The sequence below is a fragment of the Ochotona curzoniae genome, unplaced genomic scaffold, assembly GCF_017591425.1.
Source record: "Ochotona curzoniae isolate NIBS_2020 unplaced genomic scaffold, NIBS_Ocur_1.0 contig_2688, whole genome shotgun sequence".
NCBI lineage: Eukaryota > Metazoa > Chordata > Mammalia > Lagomorpha > Ochotonidae > Ochotona > Ochotona curzoniae.
The window spans coordinates 2,202,922-2,215,096 of NW_024465553.1; the positions used below are offsets into that span (position 1 = coordinate 2,202,922).

A 12,175-nucleotide genomic window follows, 5' to 3' on the forward strand; every position below is an offset into this window, starting at 1 on the left:
ATATGGGCGCCGGTTCTAATCCCAGCGGCCCCGCTTCCCATCCAGCTCCCTGCTTGTGGCCTGGGAAAGCAGTCGAGGACCGCCCAAGGCTTTGGGACCCTGCACCCATGTGGGAGACCTGGAAGAGGCTTCTGGCTTTGGATTGGCTCAGCTCCAGCCGTTGCAGCCAACTGGGGAGTGAATCATTGGACAGAAGATCTTCCTCTCTGTCTCTCCTCTCTGTATATCCGCCTTTCCAATAAAATAAACAAATAAATAAAATAAATCTTCTTTTAAAAACAAAAGGTCAACCTGTGTTTCTATTTTTTAAAAAAATCAACAAGGGGAACTGCCAATGCAGAGCTGTACGTTAAGTCACAGCTTATGAGCTGGCACTCCGTGGCACAGCACCAGTGCACATCCAGCTGGTGGCTCCCTGCTAACATGCCTGAGAAGGCAGTGGACAGTGGCCCAAGTCCTCGGGTCCCTGCCGCCACGGGGGGAACTGGACGGAGGCCCTGGAACTTGACTTCATGCTAGCCCAGCACTGGCTGCTGCAGACACCTGGGGAGCAAACCGGAAAATCTTCCTCTCATTCTCCCCCATCTTCTTTCCTCACCCTGCTCCTGTCTCATTCTGTCTTTCAAAATAAAGATAAATAAATATTCTGGGGCAGGCATGATGGCTCAATCAGCTTACCCCCCACCTGCAAGCATCAGCATGCCATATGGGCACCTGTTGTGTCCCTGCTGCCCCACTTCCCATCCAGTTCCTTACTTACAGCCCAGGAAAGCAGCAGAGGACGGCCCAAAGCCTTGGGACCCTGCACCCATGTGAGAGACCCAGAAGAAGACCCCTGGCTTCAGACTGACTTAGCTCCAGCCATTGTGGCCCTTTCGTAAGAGAACTAGTGGATAGAAGATCCTTCTGTCTCTCCTTCTCTATGTAAATCTACTTTCCAATAAAAATAAATACATCTTTAGAAAAAGGATAGATAAATTTCCTTTAAAAATAAATGAATTGGGCCTGGCACAGTAGCCTAGTGGCTAAAGTCCTCGGCTTGCACACACTAGGATTCCATATGGGTATTGGTTCTAATCCCAGCAGCTTCACTTCCCATCCAGCTCCCTGCTTGTGGCCTAGGAAAGCAGTCGAGGACGGCCCAAAGCCGTGGGACCCTGCACCCGCATGGGAGACCCAGAAGAAGCTCTGGGCTCCTCGCTTTGGATCGGCTCAGCTCCGGTCATTGCAGTTACTTGGGGAGTGAATCAAGAGATGGAAGATTTTGCTCTCTGTCTCTTCTCCTGTCTGTATATCTGGATTTCCAGTAAAATGAAATAAATCTTAAAAAAAATAAATGAATGAAGACCAAACCACAGGAGGAAAGAAAAATGAAAGAGATCAAGATGTTTCTGTTTTACCTTAGGTTGACTGGACCACACCTCCTCTTTCTATTGCTAAACTGCCCAGCTCTGTCCTATGTTCACACAGCACTTTACAGTAAAGGACACCTCCCCAGTGCAAACAGAAGGGGAAGCCTGTCTGGGTCGGGAGGCAAGGCCTGTGTGCCCCCTGCGCTGTACCCCTGTGATCCCCACTGCCGCATGCTGCTCAAGCTGGCACAGGCGTTCAGCACCTGGGACAGAGCAGTGCGCTCCAGGGGCACCTGTCACAGCCAGAGCCCCCCCCACCCGTCCTGTGACCCGGCGGGGGAGGATTGTTGCTGCAACAGGAGTACAAACAAACAGCGCACAGATCCCTCTACTCACACCTTCAGCTCGGGAGACACTCGCAAACATGCCAGGTCCAGTCATAGCAACATCTGCCTCTAATTGCTCCCCCAGCATTTCCAGAGCTCGTCAGCTGGTATCTGCCCTGGGAGAAAATCTGATATTTTTAACCAACTCTCAAGTCAGACGGCCTCCTTGCTGAGTAATTTCTTAGAGTTTGGTCTCAGAGTCAGGACGGCAAGTGCCACGGGTACAGCTTGAAGGGAGGCCGTCACAGAAGCCAGGGGTCCCATTCCTGACAGCATGACTCAGCGTTTCCGACGTGTAAACACCTTCAAACATCTCATTTTCTGTGTATTCATATCCCAGTACAGACTGCAGTGATTTTAAAAAAATTCCACTGTGTGCACTTTTTTTGAGCATAGCTTCTTTCTCCTCTTTCCCAGATATTTCTATGAAAAGTTTCTTTGTATGTAAAAAGAAAAATGCATGACCCTCTACCCCGCCCCACCTCCTTTAAAAAAAAAAAAGAATATATCTATCTTTACTTCCCTCTGTGAAGTGCTTGAAGCAAGATTATCTGTGGGCCAAACTCTGCACTCTGAAAGCAAAAGGCTCTCTGTATTCAGGTTCTTTTCACAACAAGATCAAAAAGCCAGCAGGGCCTCCCTGTAGAGGACAGCTGAAAATCAAGGCAAACTTGCAATCTAGGCCTTCAAGGCTACAACTCCCTTCTGCCCAGATGACACGCACACGGGCCTCTGCATGGGGAGGCCAGATTGGGGCCTGCACCTGTCCTGGGGGTGGAGGGGAGGCACTGTCAGAGGCATGATGCTGTTAGGCAGAATCTTCTAGTGCTGCCAATACAACTGGCTATGGTTCTTGGGGACAAGAGACTCGGTGACACGCTGTACCCTCCTGCACAGTCAGCCACCCACTGCCCCACAGACCTGGAGAAGCTGTGCCCGCTTCAGACCACAGCAGCAAAGCCCAAGGGCAGAGCAAGGCCTGCTGAAGCCGGGCCTGTGGCCTGCGTCTGGCAAAGCTCTCCAGCCTCTTGTGTTCCATCTCCTCCAGGGCCACCACTGCCACCATGGCCCGGGCCCGATGATACCCCAGGAGTCCCCTTCAGCCATCCAGTACCATCGGCATTCAAGGCCTCTCCGCTGGGCCCAGCCCAGGGCGGCTGGCCACTGGTCCCCACACACAGCTTCTCCCCACCTGCTGGGCTCACACACTCTACATCACTGCCCTCCTTGGTCACCCAGTCTCTTCGTCAACCGTGATTCACCAAGTGCATTTTCAGAGCTAGAGTGTCAGTCACAGCAAAAATCTCTGCTTGCTTTCAAAGAGCTTATTTTAGAGTAGAAAGAGGCAAGTAAATGAACACCAAAAATATCCTGTAGTACGTCAGGTGGTGATCAGCACTGCGGGAAGGAGCAAGGCAGCAGGCAGGGCTGGAGGACACAGGGTCTGCTGCACGGGGCCGGCCTCCCCGCACCCCTGCACCAGGAGCAACACATGCAAGGCCCTATGGCAGGAACGAACTAGTGTGTTCTGGAAGACGCCAAGGGGCCTCAGGACTACAGCCTAGAAGTTGTGGCCAGGGAGGGACGGGACCACTTGGTGAAAATGAGAGAGAGGCCAGAGAGGAAACCACAGCCCTAACATGAGACAGCTGTTGTCACTGGGCTCAGAGTCGGGAAGGCAGGACAACAGGAATGGCAGACAGCTTGTGGGTGGGCTGTGACACCTGCCGGGGCCCAACCGATCAGATGGACGGAGCGAACTTGACACAGCAGCAGGACATGGGAATGAGAGTCAGGGGCAACCCCTGCAGGAAGTGCTACACACACACACACACACACACACACACACACACACACACACACACACACACACACACACACACACACACACGTACACACAGGACCTAGTGACCTGTGCCCTCAGGAGCCAAGGGCAAGTCCCATTACATCATCTGGGAGTGTGTGCACACAGGAATGACCTCACCACCCAGACCTGCACCAGTGTTATCCCAGTGTTCTTTCAGGACTCCGAGAGCTGAGCTCTACACCGACGAACCACCGAGTGGTCACTGCAGAGCATGTAGGCTCCTCCGCTGTCCTGCCCTGTGACTCCTCCTGCCGGACAAGTGCCCAAGAAAAGGAGACGCAAGAAGGAGTGCATTACCTTGCCAGTCCTCACGTCCCAAGCTTTGATCTCAGAGCTGAAGCCACCACATAAAAAAATGCTGGGGTCGTTCGGATAGAACTTCAAGGTGGTGATTCTAAAGTCACTCCGTCCACTAAACAGCTGGGTTCCTACAATACAAAAAGTAGAGACAGGTTTAGAAAACATTTTGATCACAAAATAAGTATCTGGACACTAAAATCCTATCTGATGGGAGTTCATGAGCAAACAGGACTCCGAGACCCCACGCAGGCTGATGGACACTTTCTGGAAACACAGCAGTGGTGGTGGTGGGAACATTCCCCTGCACATGTGGCCAGCCTCTGCCCGGGGCTAAACTGAATGGCCAGATCTACAATCACCTGTCCCTTCTTAGACTCTGCAGACAGCATACTTCTAACTCCTAGATACTGCACAGAAGTGCTAGGTCCATTTTACAGGCGAAAACAGCAAAGCCCCATGAGGGGAGCATGACCAAAGTTGTGCAGCTAGTACAGCTGTTTGTTTACCAAAAAGCCTGAAGCACAACTGCTCAGTGGGTTGTTTTTTTTTTCCCCCTTTTCCCTAGGATCAACCAGCTACAGACAAGACCTTTGGTAACCATGAACGCACTGCTTGCTGCGGAACATGGCACGCCACAGTGGCCCACACCGTGCAATGAACAGGGGGTATGAAGCTTCAGCGGTTTCAGTCCTCACGCCGGCTCATTGGTCATTGAATGGCTGTCACGTTGTATAACCCTGTGCCACATTTGCATTTATCTATGCATGCATGTCTACACACAGTGAGAAGGACCTCTTACCATGCTCGCCTGCCAGAGATCGGTCATGGGTTTTGGAAACATCAAGCATTCAGTGCTGCTTTTGCTACTGTGGCAGGCTCTGTCCACCGGCGCCAGCTGCTAGGCTCACCTATTCCCTCTCGGCACCGCCATCCAGACACAGCACGAGCACCACAGTCACTCATGTCCCCAGGGGCAGGGCTCCCACAGCCAGTGTGGTGTCTTTGCAGTCCCGCAGGGAAAACTGTGGCTGTTCTGGGCCCATGGGAACTCTGCCACTGGACTGAGGCAGACAGCAGCTGGGGAACCCAAGCAAGCGGTGGCCAACAGGGAGATACCAACACCAATACTTTAAAACATCTGTTTTTGAAAAGTTGCCGCTCTCTTCTCTTATAGGAGCCCAGGAAGCCCAGGAAACAGTGGACTGTAAAGGCACCACCACTGTGTGTGCTGCGACCAGACTCAGTGGCTGGGTAAGGACAGGAGGGTCATCTGCCAGCTCTCATGGGGAATGGCAGGTGATGCCACGAACCTAACTTGCCAAAGCTGCCTGTGCCCCTTCACGCATCAGCAACTTGTGGATGTCTGTCTGTGTGCTGACAGTGTTGGCACAGTACGAACATGTGAAAATACCAGAAACCAGAACGTTGCGAAGGACAAGATAAGGATGAACTAACCAGTACTTCAAAACATTTTAATGTACCACTTACTGGCGCTAACAAGGAAGCTCTTGGAAATCATTCAAACTCCTGAGCTGTAACAGTTTTAGCAATCAACAGCACTGTAATGGTGCCCCTTTCTCGTGTGACTAGAGGTGGCTGGCGGAGGGGGCCTTACCCACTGCAGAAACGCACTGTCCCAGAGTTGTGTGGATCCGGGAGGGAGCTGACCGCTCCTGGCCACACAGCAGGCATCCTCCCCTTTTATCCACTAGGGGTGCAGAGCGCTCTGTGAACGTGTTGCTGACAAGCTCCATTCCCTGATGTCACATAAAGGCTCCTGAACAAGCACAAGGTGTGGCTGCCTTCCCAGGTCTGTGACAACTCACTCATCAGCCATGGAGGGCTCTGCAGAAGGGATTTCCAGCCAAGTTAGCAACCTGCAGATTTTACAGCCTTACAGGTGATAGGCTTCCATCATTTTTGGCTGCAAAACACACCTAGTGATGAAAATACTTTAAAACATCTGTTTTCAGGATGTACTTTTCAAAGCAGGAATTTTTTGAAAAGTTGCCGTTCTCTTCTTTGTTAAAGGGTCACTTTTACCTCCACAGGCAGTTAACTGTGTTGATTATTTTTTTTTCTACTGTCTTCTAGGAGCCTACAATTGTCATCAGAGACAATTCTGAAAATACTTGACTTCATATAAATGAAGAATCACTTTCCGGTTGAGTTAATCTTCTTGGAAATTCATTCTCTCTCAGACTGAAAACCACCAAGAAGCCACGTTCTTTCTCACCCTTCGTGCTAGTGCTGGAGACCAGACATCAGCCCCCCTCCCCTGCCCCCACACTGTGCATGGCGAGCGAACCCTCCAGCCAGGAGAGGCCAGCAGAGGATGGGCCCTGACGACACTCACCCACCCGGCTGGGGAATGGTCCTGAGGCAAGCGAAGGGGACAGAGGCTGCAGCCTCCCACACCCTCACCGTACACCCATGCCCACGGCCCCACAGTGCCCACCCAGCCACAGGCTTCTCCTCCAGTAGGGACTACCAGCTTCACACCCACTGGGATTCGGGTCACCCCTGCTCTACAAGGACTCTACCTGCCTGCAGAAAGGCCCGCCCTGTTTCCCAGGCACGGAGCACACAACGGTGAGTTTACCTCTGCTGCAGAAAGAGCAGGGGCAGAGGTAGGGAAGGGGTAAGGAAAGGCCGAGTTGCTAACACGTGATGACTGATACCCTTCAGCTGGAAAGCAGCAGCCCTGAGCGCTGTGTTCCTGAATGTTCTTAAGATGCTGCCCGGTAAATACCAAAAGTTTCCATTTGGAGATGGGCTTTGGTGGGTATTTTTCTCTTCCTGCTTTTACTTCAAAATAACTAGGCTGCTCACTATTTTCTCTTCATTAAAAGGGGCCAAAAGTAAAAGATCTTTGAAATCTAAAAAAATGGTTATTTACTTACTGGAAAGGTAGAGTGACACGAGGGAAGGAGAAACAGAAGATCTACCCACTGGCCCACAAGGACACTCCTGCCTGCAGAAACAGCTGGGATGATGGAGGTTGGGCTGGGCCAAAGCCAGAGGCCGGGAACTCGCCCAGGTCTCCCATGCTGCGGGGAGGGTCCCAAGGCTTTGGGTCATCTTCCGATGCTTTCTCAGGGAGCTGGATTGGAAGCACTGCAGGCTAAGGCTTAACACCCTAGCCACAACATCCGCATCTTTAGATTGTTGAGTCAGTTTCTAGTTACCTAGTGACAGCCACTAAGGAGGGAACCTCGAACAAGGCTTGGCTGCAGACACCAGGAGCACAGCAGTCACCTCCCAGCACGACACCAAGGTGATGCGAGGTCTTGAAAGCCACAGGGCCCAGGACTGTCCCTGTCACCTCCCTGCAGGGACCTTGGGCCCTCACAGAGGCCGCTGTGCAACGTGTAGTGCTGCACAGCAAACAATGGAGAGCTGAGAGAGCTGGAGAAACGGAACCTCGAATTGTGGACTCCCTCTTTGGTTAAATGAAAAGCTAAAATCAAGGGATACAGGTTTTTAAAAGCAGGGTCCTCATGAGCTGAATGATGTTGGAGCTCTTGTCACAAGGCATTGAGAGCACGACGCCCTGGGCCAGCCCTCGCAGCTGTTGAGTCAGGGATGAAGTCTGGGAATCGTTTATTACAAACTATTGAATCCTCTTGGAGTTAAGAAAAACCATTTCCTAGCCTCCTTTAATCATTCACGATACAAATAAAAATGTCACTAAAGCAAAAACATGTCGAAGGCACTAGACAGAAGCTCCTGCGTGCTTGTAATGCCACCATCCTGAGCAGTGCCCCCCTCTCCACCATCGCTGGACAAGGCTCCTGTCACATGGGACTGGTGACTCCTGGGAACTACCCGTAAGTTCCCCTGAAGTGACCACCGTGTGGCTGAGCCAACATGACTGGCCACCCTGATGTCCACCCTTGGGCCCTCAGGGACTCTCCTCTTTCATGCAGTAAATCCAACTCCTGGTCTTGTTCCTGGCACACAACCGGCCAAATGAGAGCCAAGTGCGAACCCCCAGGAGAGAGAAGAGGGTGGTTACACCTTCTATCTGGGGAGCTCAGAGGCTACACTGACCTAATAACAGCCCAGCCCATGCACCGACCTGGCACCTGTGTCTTTCAGGCTGTCCTGGACTGGCACGTGCCATCCTGGCCCCCATGGGGGGTATCGGCAGCCCCTCCTCACAGCAGAGGAGATGGAAGCTCACTCAGATGAGAGGCTGGCCCCCCGAGACCGGCTCTGGACCTGTCTGCTCTCAGAGCCCAGCTCTGTGCACTCCAGCCCTCTGAGCCTCCAGCGACTTGACCTTCCCTCCGCAGACTGAGGAAGGCGTGGGGGAAATGTTGCCGTGGGGAGCTGACGCCGCCAGCCAGTGATGGAGCGCCTGCTCCAGGCGGAGACGCCTGACTCACTCGCTCCGATCAATACGGCCCCACTCATCCTCTGGGAAGCATTCCGCCAGCTGTAAATTTAACCATCCTGACTCCAAGTTGAGGAAAGGAGCTCAACAACTTTCAAATCAAACTCAGTCTCAGAAACAGGGGCCACCTTGGGCAAGCTGGGCAGGGCCCAGGCCGAGAGCAGAGACAGGGCAGTGTCCACTGGGCCCTGTGCATTCGTCAGTCAGTGACCCTTCCAGGGACTCTGGAGCCTCCAGTTCTAAGATCTGGAGCACAAAACCCAGTAATTGTGAGAAAAAGCAACAACCTAGGAAAGAGAGCGGGCCCAAGACCCAGCGGTGGTGGCAGCAGAGCACTCAGAGGAAACGGCGCCCTCACAGCCATTGCCTCTACACCAAGTGGACGAGACCACCTTTTCCCACAACCAAGGAGTGGGCAGAAAAAAGTTTAAGATGTTCTCAACTCACAAATGAGGTGTGTCCCCCCAGGTTTACTTGTGAGGTGCCAGGATTCACCATTCTGGGGGGCAAGAGGGGGAGACAAGGCAGGACCATGCTGAGGATCCAAGCTCAGTCAACCAAAGCAGCCTTGCCTAAGCAGGGAGCCAAACTAAGTGTAACCAAGCACCCAGAAGTAAAGAGGCCCCCCGCCGCGCAGTGCTCAAGAAGACCACAGGGGGTTAACGCTACCTTGTCCAAGGTCTTTGGGAGGGGCTGGTGCAGGATTTTGATGAAGTTTAGCAACATCTGGTTTAACATCCAGAACCAGAGTCAGCGTCTCGCTCCAAGTTGGATGGGGAGGGAGAAGACGAGGTTGGGACAGGATGTACGTGACAGCAGAAACTGGCCTTGCAGCCACTGGCAACAGGCCTGTTCACGAGAGGCCCAGGAAGGGGAGCTGGTGGCAGGGCAGTCAGAGGTTAGGGGAAAGCAGGGTTGCAGATGACCAGAAGATGCTGCAGGGCCCCCGGAGTGGGTGCACAGGTGCTCACCAGGCAAGGAGGTCCCCAAAGCACAGCCCATGAGAGCCAGCATCAGACTCCCATCCTGGGGCCATGGCATGACCACCTTGCAGCCTCTGCTTCTGGACTCAACAAGCAAACAGGGAAAAGCACCCAAAGCTCTGACCTCTCACTCACCCACTAGAGACGTGTGGTCACCAGGGGCACAGGAAGGACTTAACTAGGGTCTCCTGAATGTGCTGGAATGCCTGGGCCTCCCACGGTACTTCCCCTTCGGGGCTTAGAACAAGCATAGCCTCCTCCTGCAGCCCCCTCTTCAGAGCCCCACAAGTTCCTGGGCAGGCGCCACAGGTTTCATTTGGACGCTGCTCGCCCTTCCTGTGCCAAGCAGGCTGAAGTCATCAGGGCTAGTGCTGCTCCCACCGCAGCCCGGCTGTCACCGGCTGGAGAGGCACCCTTCAGCTGGTCACTTCATCAGAGGCTCAGCGGAGAAGGGCCTGGGGCACGCCTTCTCCCCAGAGGCCTCTCGTCAGCCTCTGCAGGTGGTGGTGAGCCACTGCCTGCCAAAAGCCATGCAGGCTCCCACGAGCCAGGCCAAGCAGGCTGTCCACAGCAGGGAAACAGGAGTGATGGGGAGCTACAGCCTGAGCTAGACCCAGCTTGTCTCTGCTGGCTGGGTGGGCTCAAAGGAAGTCAGCAGACATTCTGAGCCTCAATGCCCACACAAGTGAGGTGGAGATAAAAATTCCCCTTGCAGGCCAGTGGGGAGACTAAGCGTGCCCCGTAGCCCCAGGCTCTGACATCCACTCAGCCACTTCCACTTAATGCGGGCCAGGCAGGTGCTGGAAACCAGAGCCTGGCCCACACTGCAAGGCACAGATAGCCTGTCATTTTCTTATGGAGAAATTCCATGATAAGAGACTCCAGAGACCAAACCCAGGTCAGGTAGGTGTGGTAAGATGTTGGTCAGAGAATTAGGGGAGGAACGGGCATTTGTGGAGCGGGAGGCCGCTCATGTCCACACTATCAAAAGACAAGGGCATACCCAGAGCGAAGGGGCCAGCTTAGCGCTAAGGACCGCAGGACAAGCTGTGGGTGTTCCTACACCCAAGCAGGCTCACCAGAAGGAAGCTGCTCCCCAGTACAGAGACCAGGAGGAATCCCGAAGGCTTGAGGCCTCTCCTTGGTGTCTGAGACCTACTTGTGGCGCCAAGCCTCATGCTGGGAAGGCAGCAAAGGACACAGCCTTTTGCAGAGGACCTGCATGTTCCAAGGCCTCTTCTCCCTCCTCCAGCCTGGCACAGACATGGAGGTGGCAGTGCGGGGACACTCTCTGCCTGTCAAAATTAAGGAGATGGAGGAGCACACCCTGCACCCCACCCCTGCCTGCTGTTACACTATTACTCAGGAGCAAGGGGGTCAGAGGCACAGCAGAGATAACCCAGCTGGATGGCACAGATCACCCAGGCAGCTGCGCAGTCAGTCACCAGGGCTCCTGGGCTGCCAGGCTCAGCATCCCTTGTCACAGACAGCATTCCCAGCGGGCTGGGGGTGGGCACGGGGAGGAAGGAAATGGAGTAAGGAAGAAGCACCCTCCATGGGGGATTGAAGGAGAAGGGCTGACGGGTGTGTGGAGCAGGTGACTCATGCAGCAGGCGACACTCGGGCCTGGTGGCGTCAGCCCGCGCTCGCTGAGGCCAGCTCAGCTCCCACTCCAGGTGGCATGTTAGGAAGACTACACGCTGAAACAGGGGCACCAAATAATTAATCTGTGAGCAGATTTTATTTAAGTGTTGATTCATGGTTGTTCTATAAGCCAACACCCTGTCAGAACTATAAATTAACGAGATAAAATGCTGCTGCTCCTCCATATTTCAGTCCGGGTATTGACATTTTAGAATCCACAGATTTTTAACTGTATTGATTGAGGACACCAGGATAAATGGCCTTGGCGCCAAATCCCCATTAACGACAATGGGCACCGAGTGACTAATTCCCAGCGCACCGTGGTGACAATGCCCCGTGTGGCCTTCTCCTGGCAGGGAGTTCTAATTAGATTGAAATGAAAAAGCCAAATCACCATGGGCGGAAAAAGGCCGATCAAGTAAAAATGAAGATGAGCCTCTGGGAAGGGAAAGGACGAGACTGCCGGAGCAGGAGGCCGTCAGCAAGGCTGCGAGGCCCACCCCGAGCCAGAGAGCAGCCAGAAAAGCCTGGGTGTGCGGGGCAAGGGACTGCCGGCATGCAGAGACGGGTGGAGGGGATGGGGGATGCAGGCCCAGCCCTCCTCACCCCAGGGGGCTTCACATCCTTTGGGGGGCATGCAGCAAGGGCCATACTCAGCACTGCCTTGTCCCCCCCACACGTGCACACACACCCCAACAGGCTGAGGCCAGTTGTGTGCACACACACACACTAACCAGGCTGAGGCCAGTTGTGTGCACACACACATACACACCCTAACCAGGCTGAGGCCAGTTGTGTGCACACACACACACACACACACTAACCAGGCTGAGGCCAGTTGTGTGCACACACACACACACACACACACACACCCTAACCAGGCTGAGGCCAGTTGTGTGCACACACACACACACACACACACACACACACACTAACCAGGCTGAGGCCAGTTGATAGGTGATATGGAGACAACCAGGACAGGCCCTATCCTCCAGGGGCAGCCACCCAAGCCCCGGAAGGCAGAATGCAACAACCAGCCATGGCGGGGATGGGAGTCCAAACCCCTCAACCACACCCTTGCTGGAAGACATGGCATACCCACCACTCTCCTGTAATCCCAGGCCAAGGCTCTGCACATGGCAGGTGAGCAACAAGTACCTGCTGACTACATTAAACCAAACCCACAGATGAGCCCACAGCCCAAAAAGTGGCCCACCAGCCGCAACTCCAGCACCGCTGGGCAA

General features: G+C 53.8%; 1 protein-coding gene across 2 annotated transcripts in view; it reads right to left on the reverse strand.

The window, feature by feature from the left end:
- Positions 1-12,175, reverse strand: part of WDR25 (WD repeat domain 25) — a 121,958-nt gene that overhangs the window by 31,102 nt on the left and 78,681 nt on the right. For both annotated transcript variants that reach the window (XM_040975059.1, XM_040975058.1), the window contains exon 4: positions 3,903-4,033. In XM_040975059.1, coding sequence (XP_040830993.1) covers positions 3,903-4,033 — 131 coding nt within the window. The remainder of the gene's footprint in view (positions 1-3,902; positions 4,034-12,175) is intronic.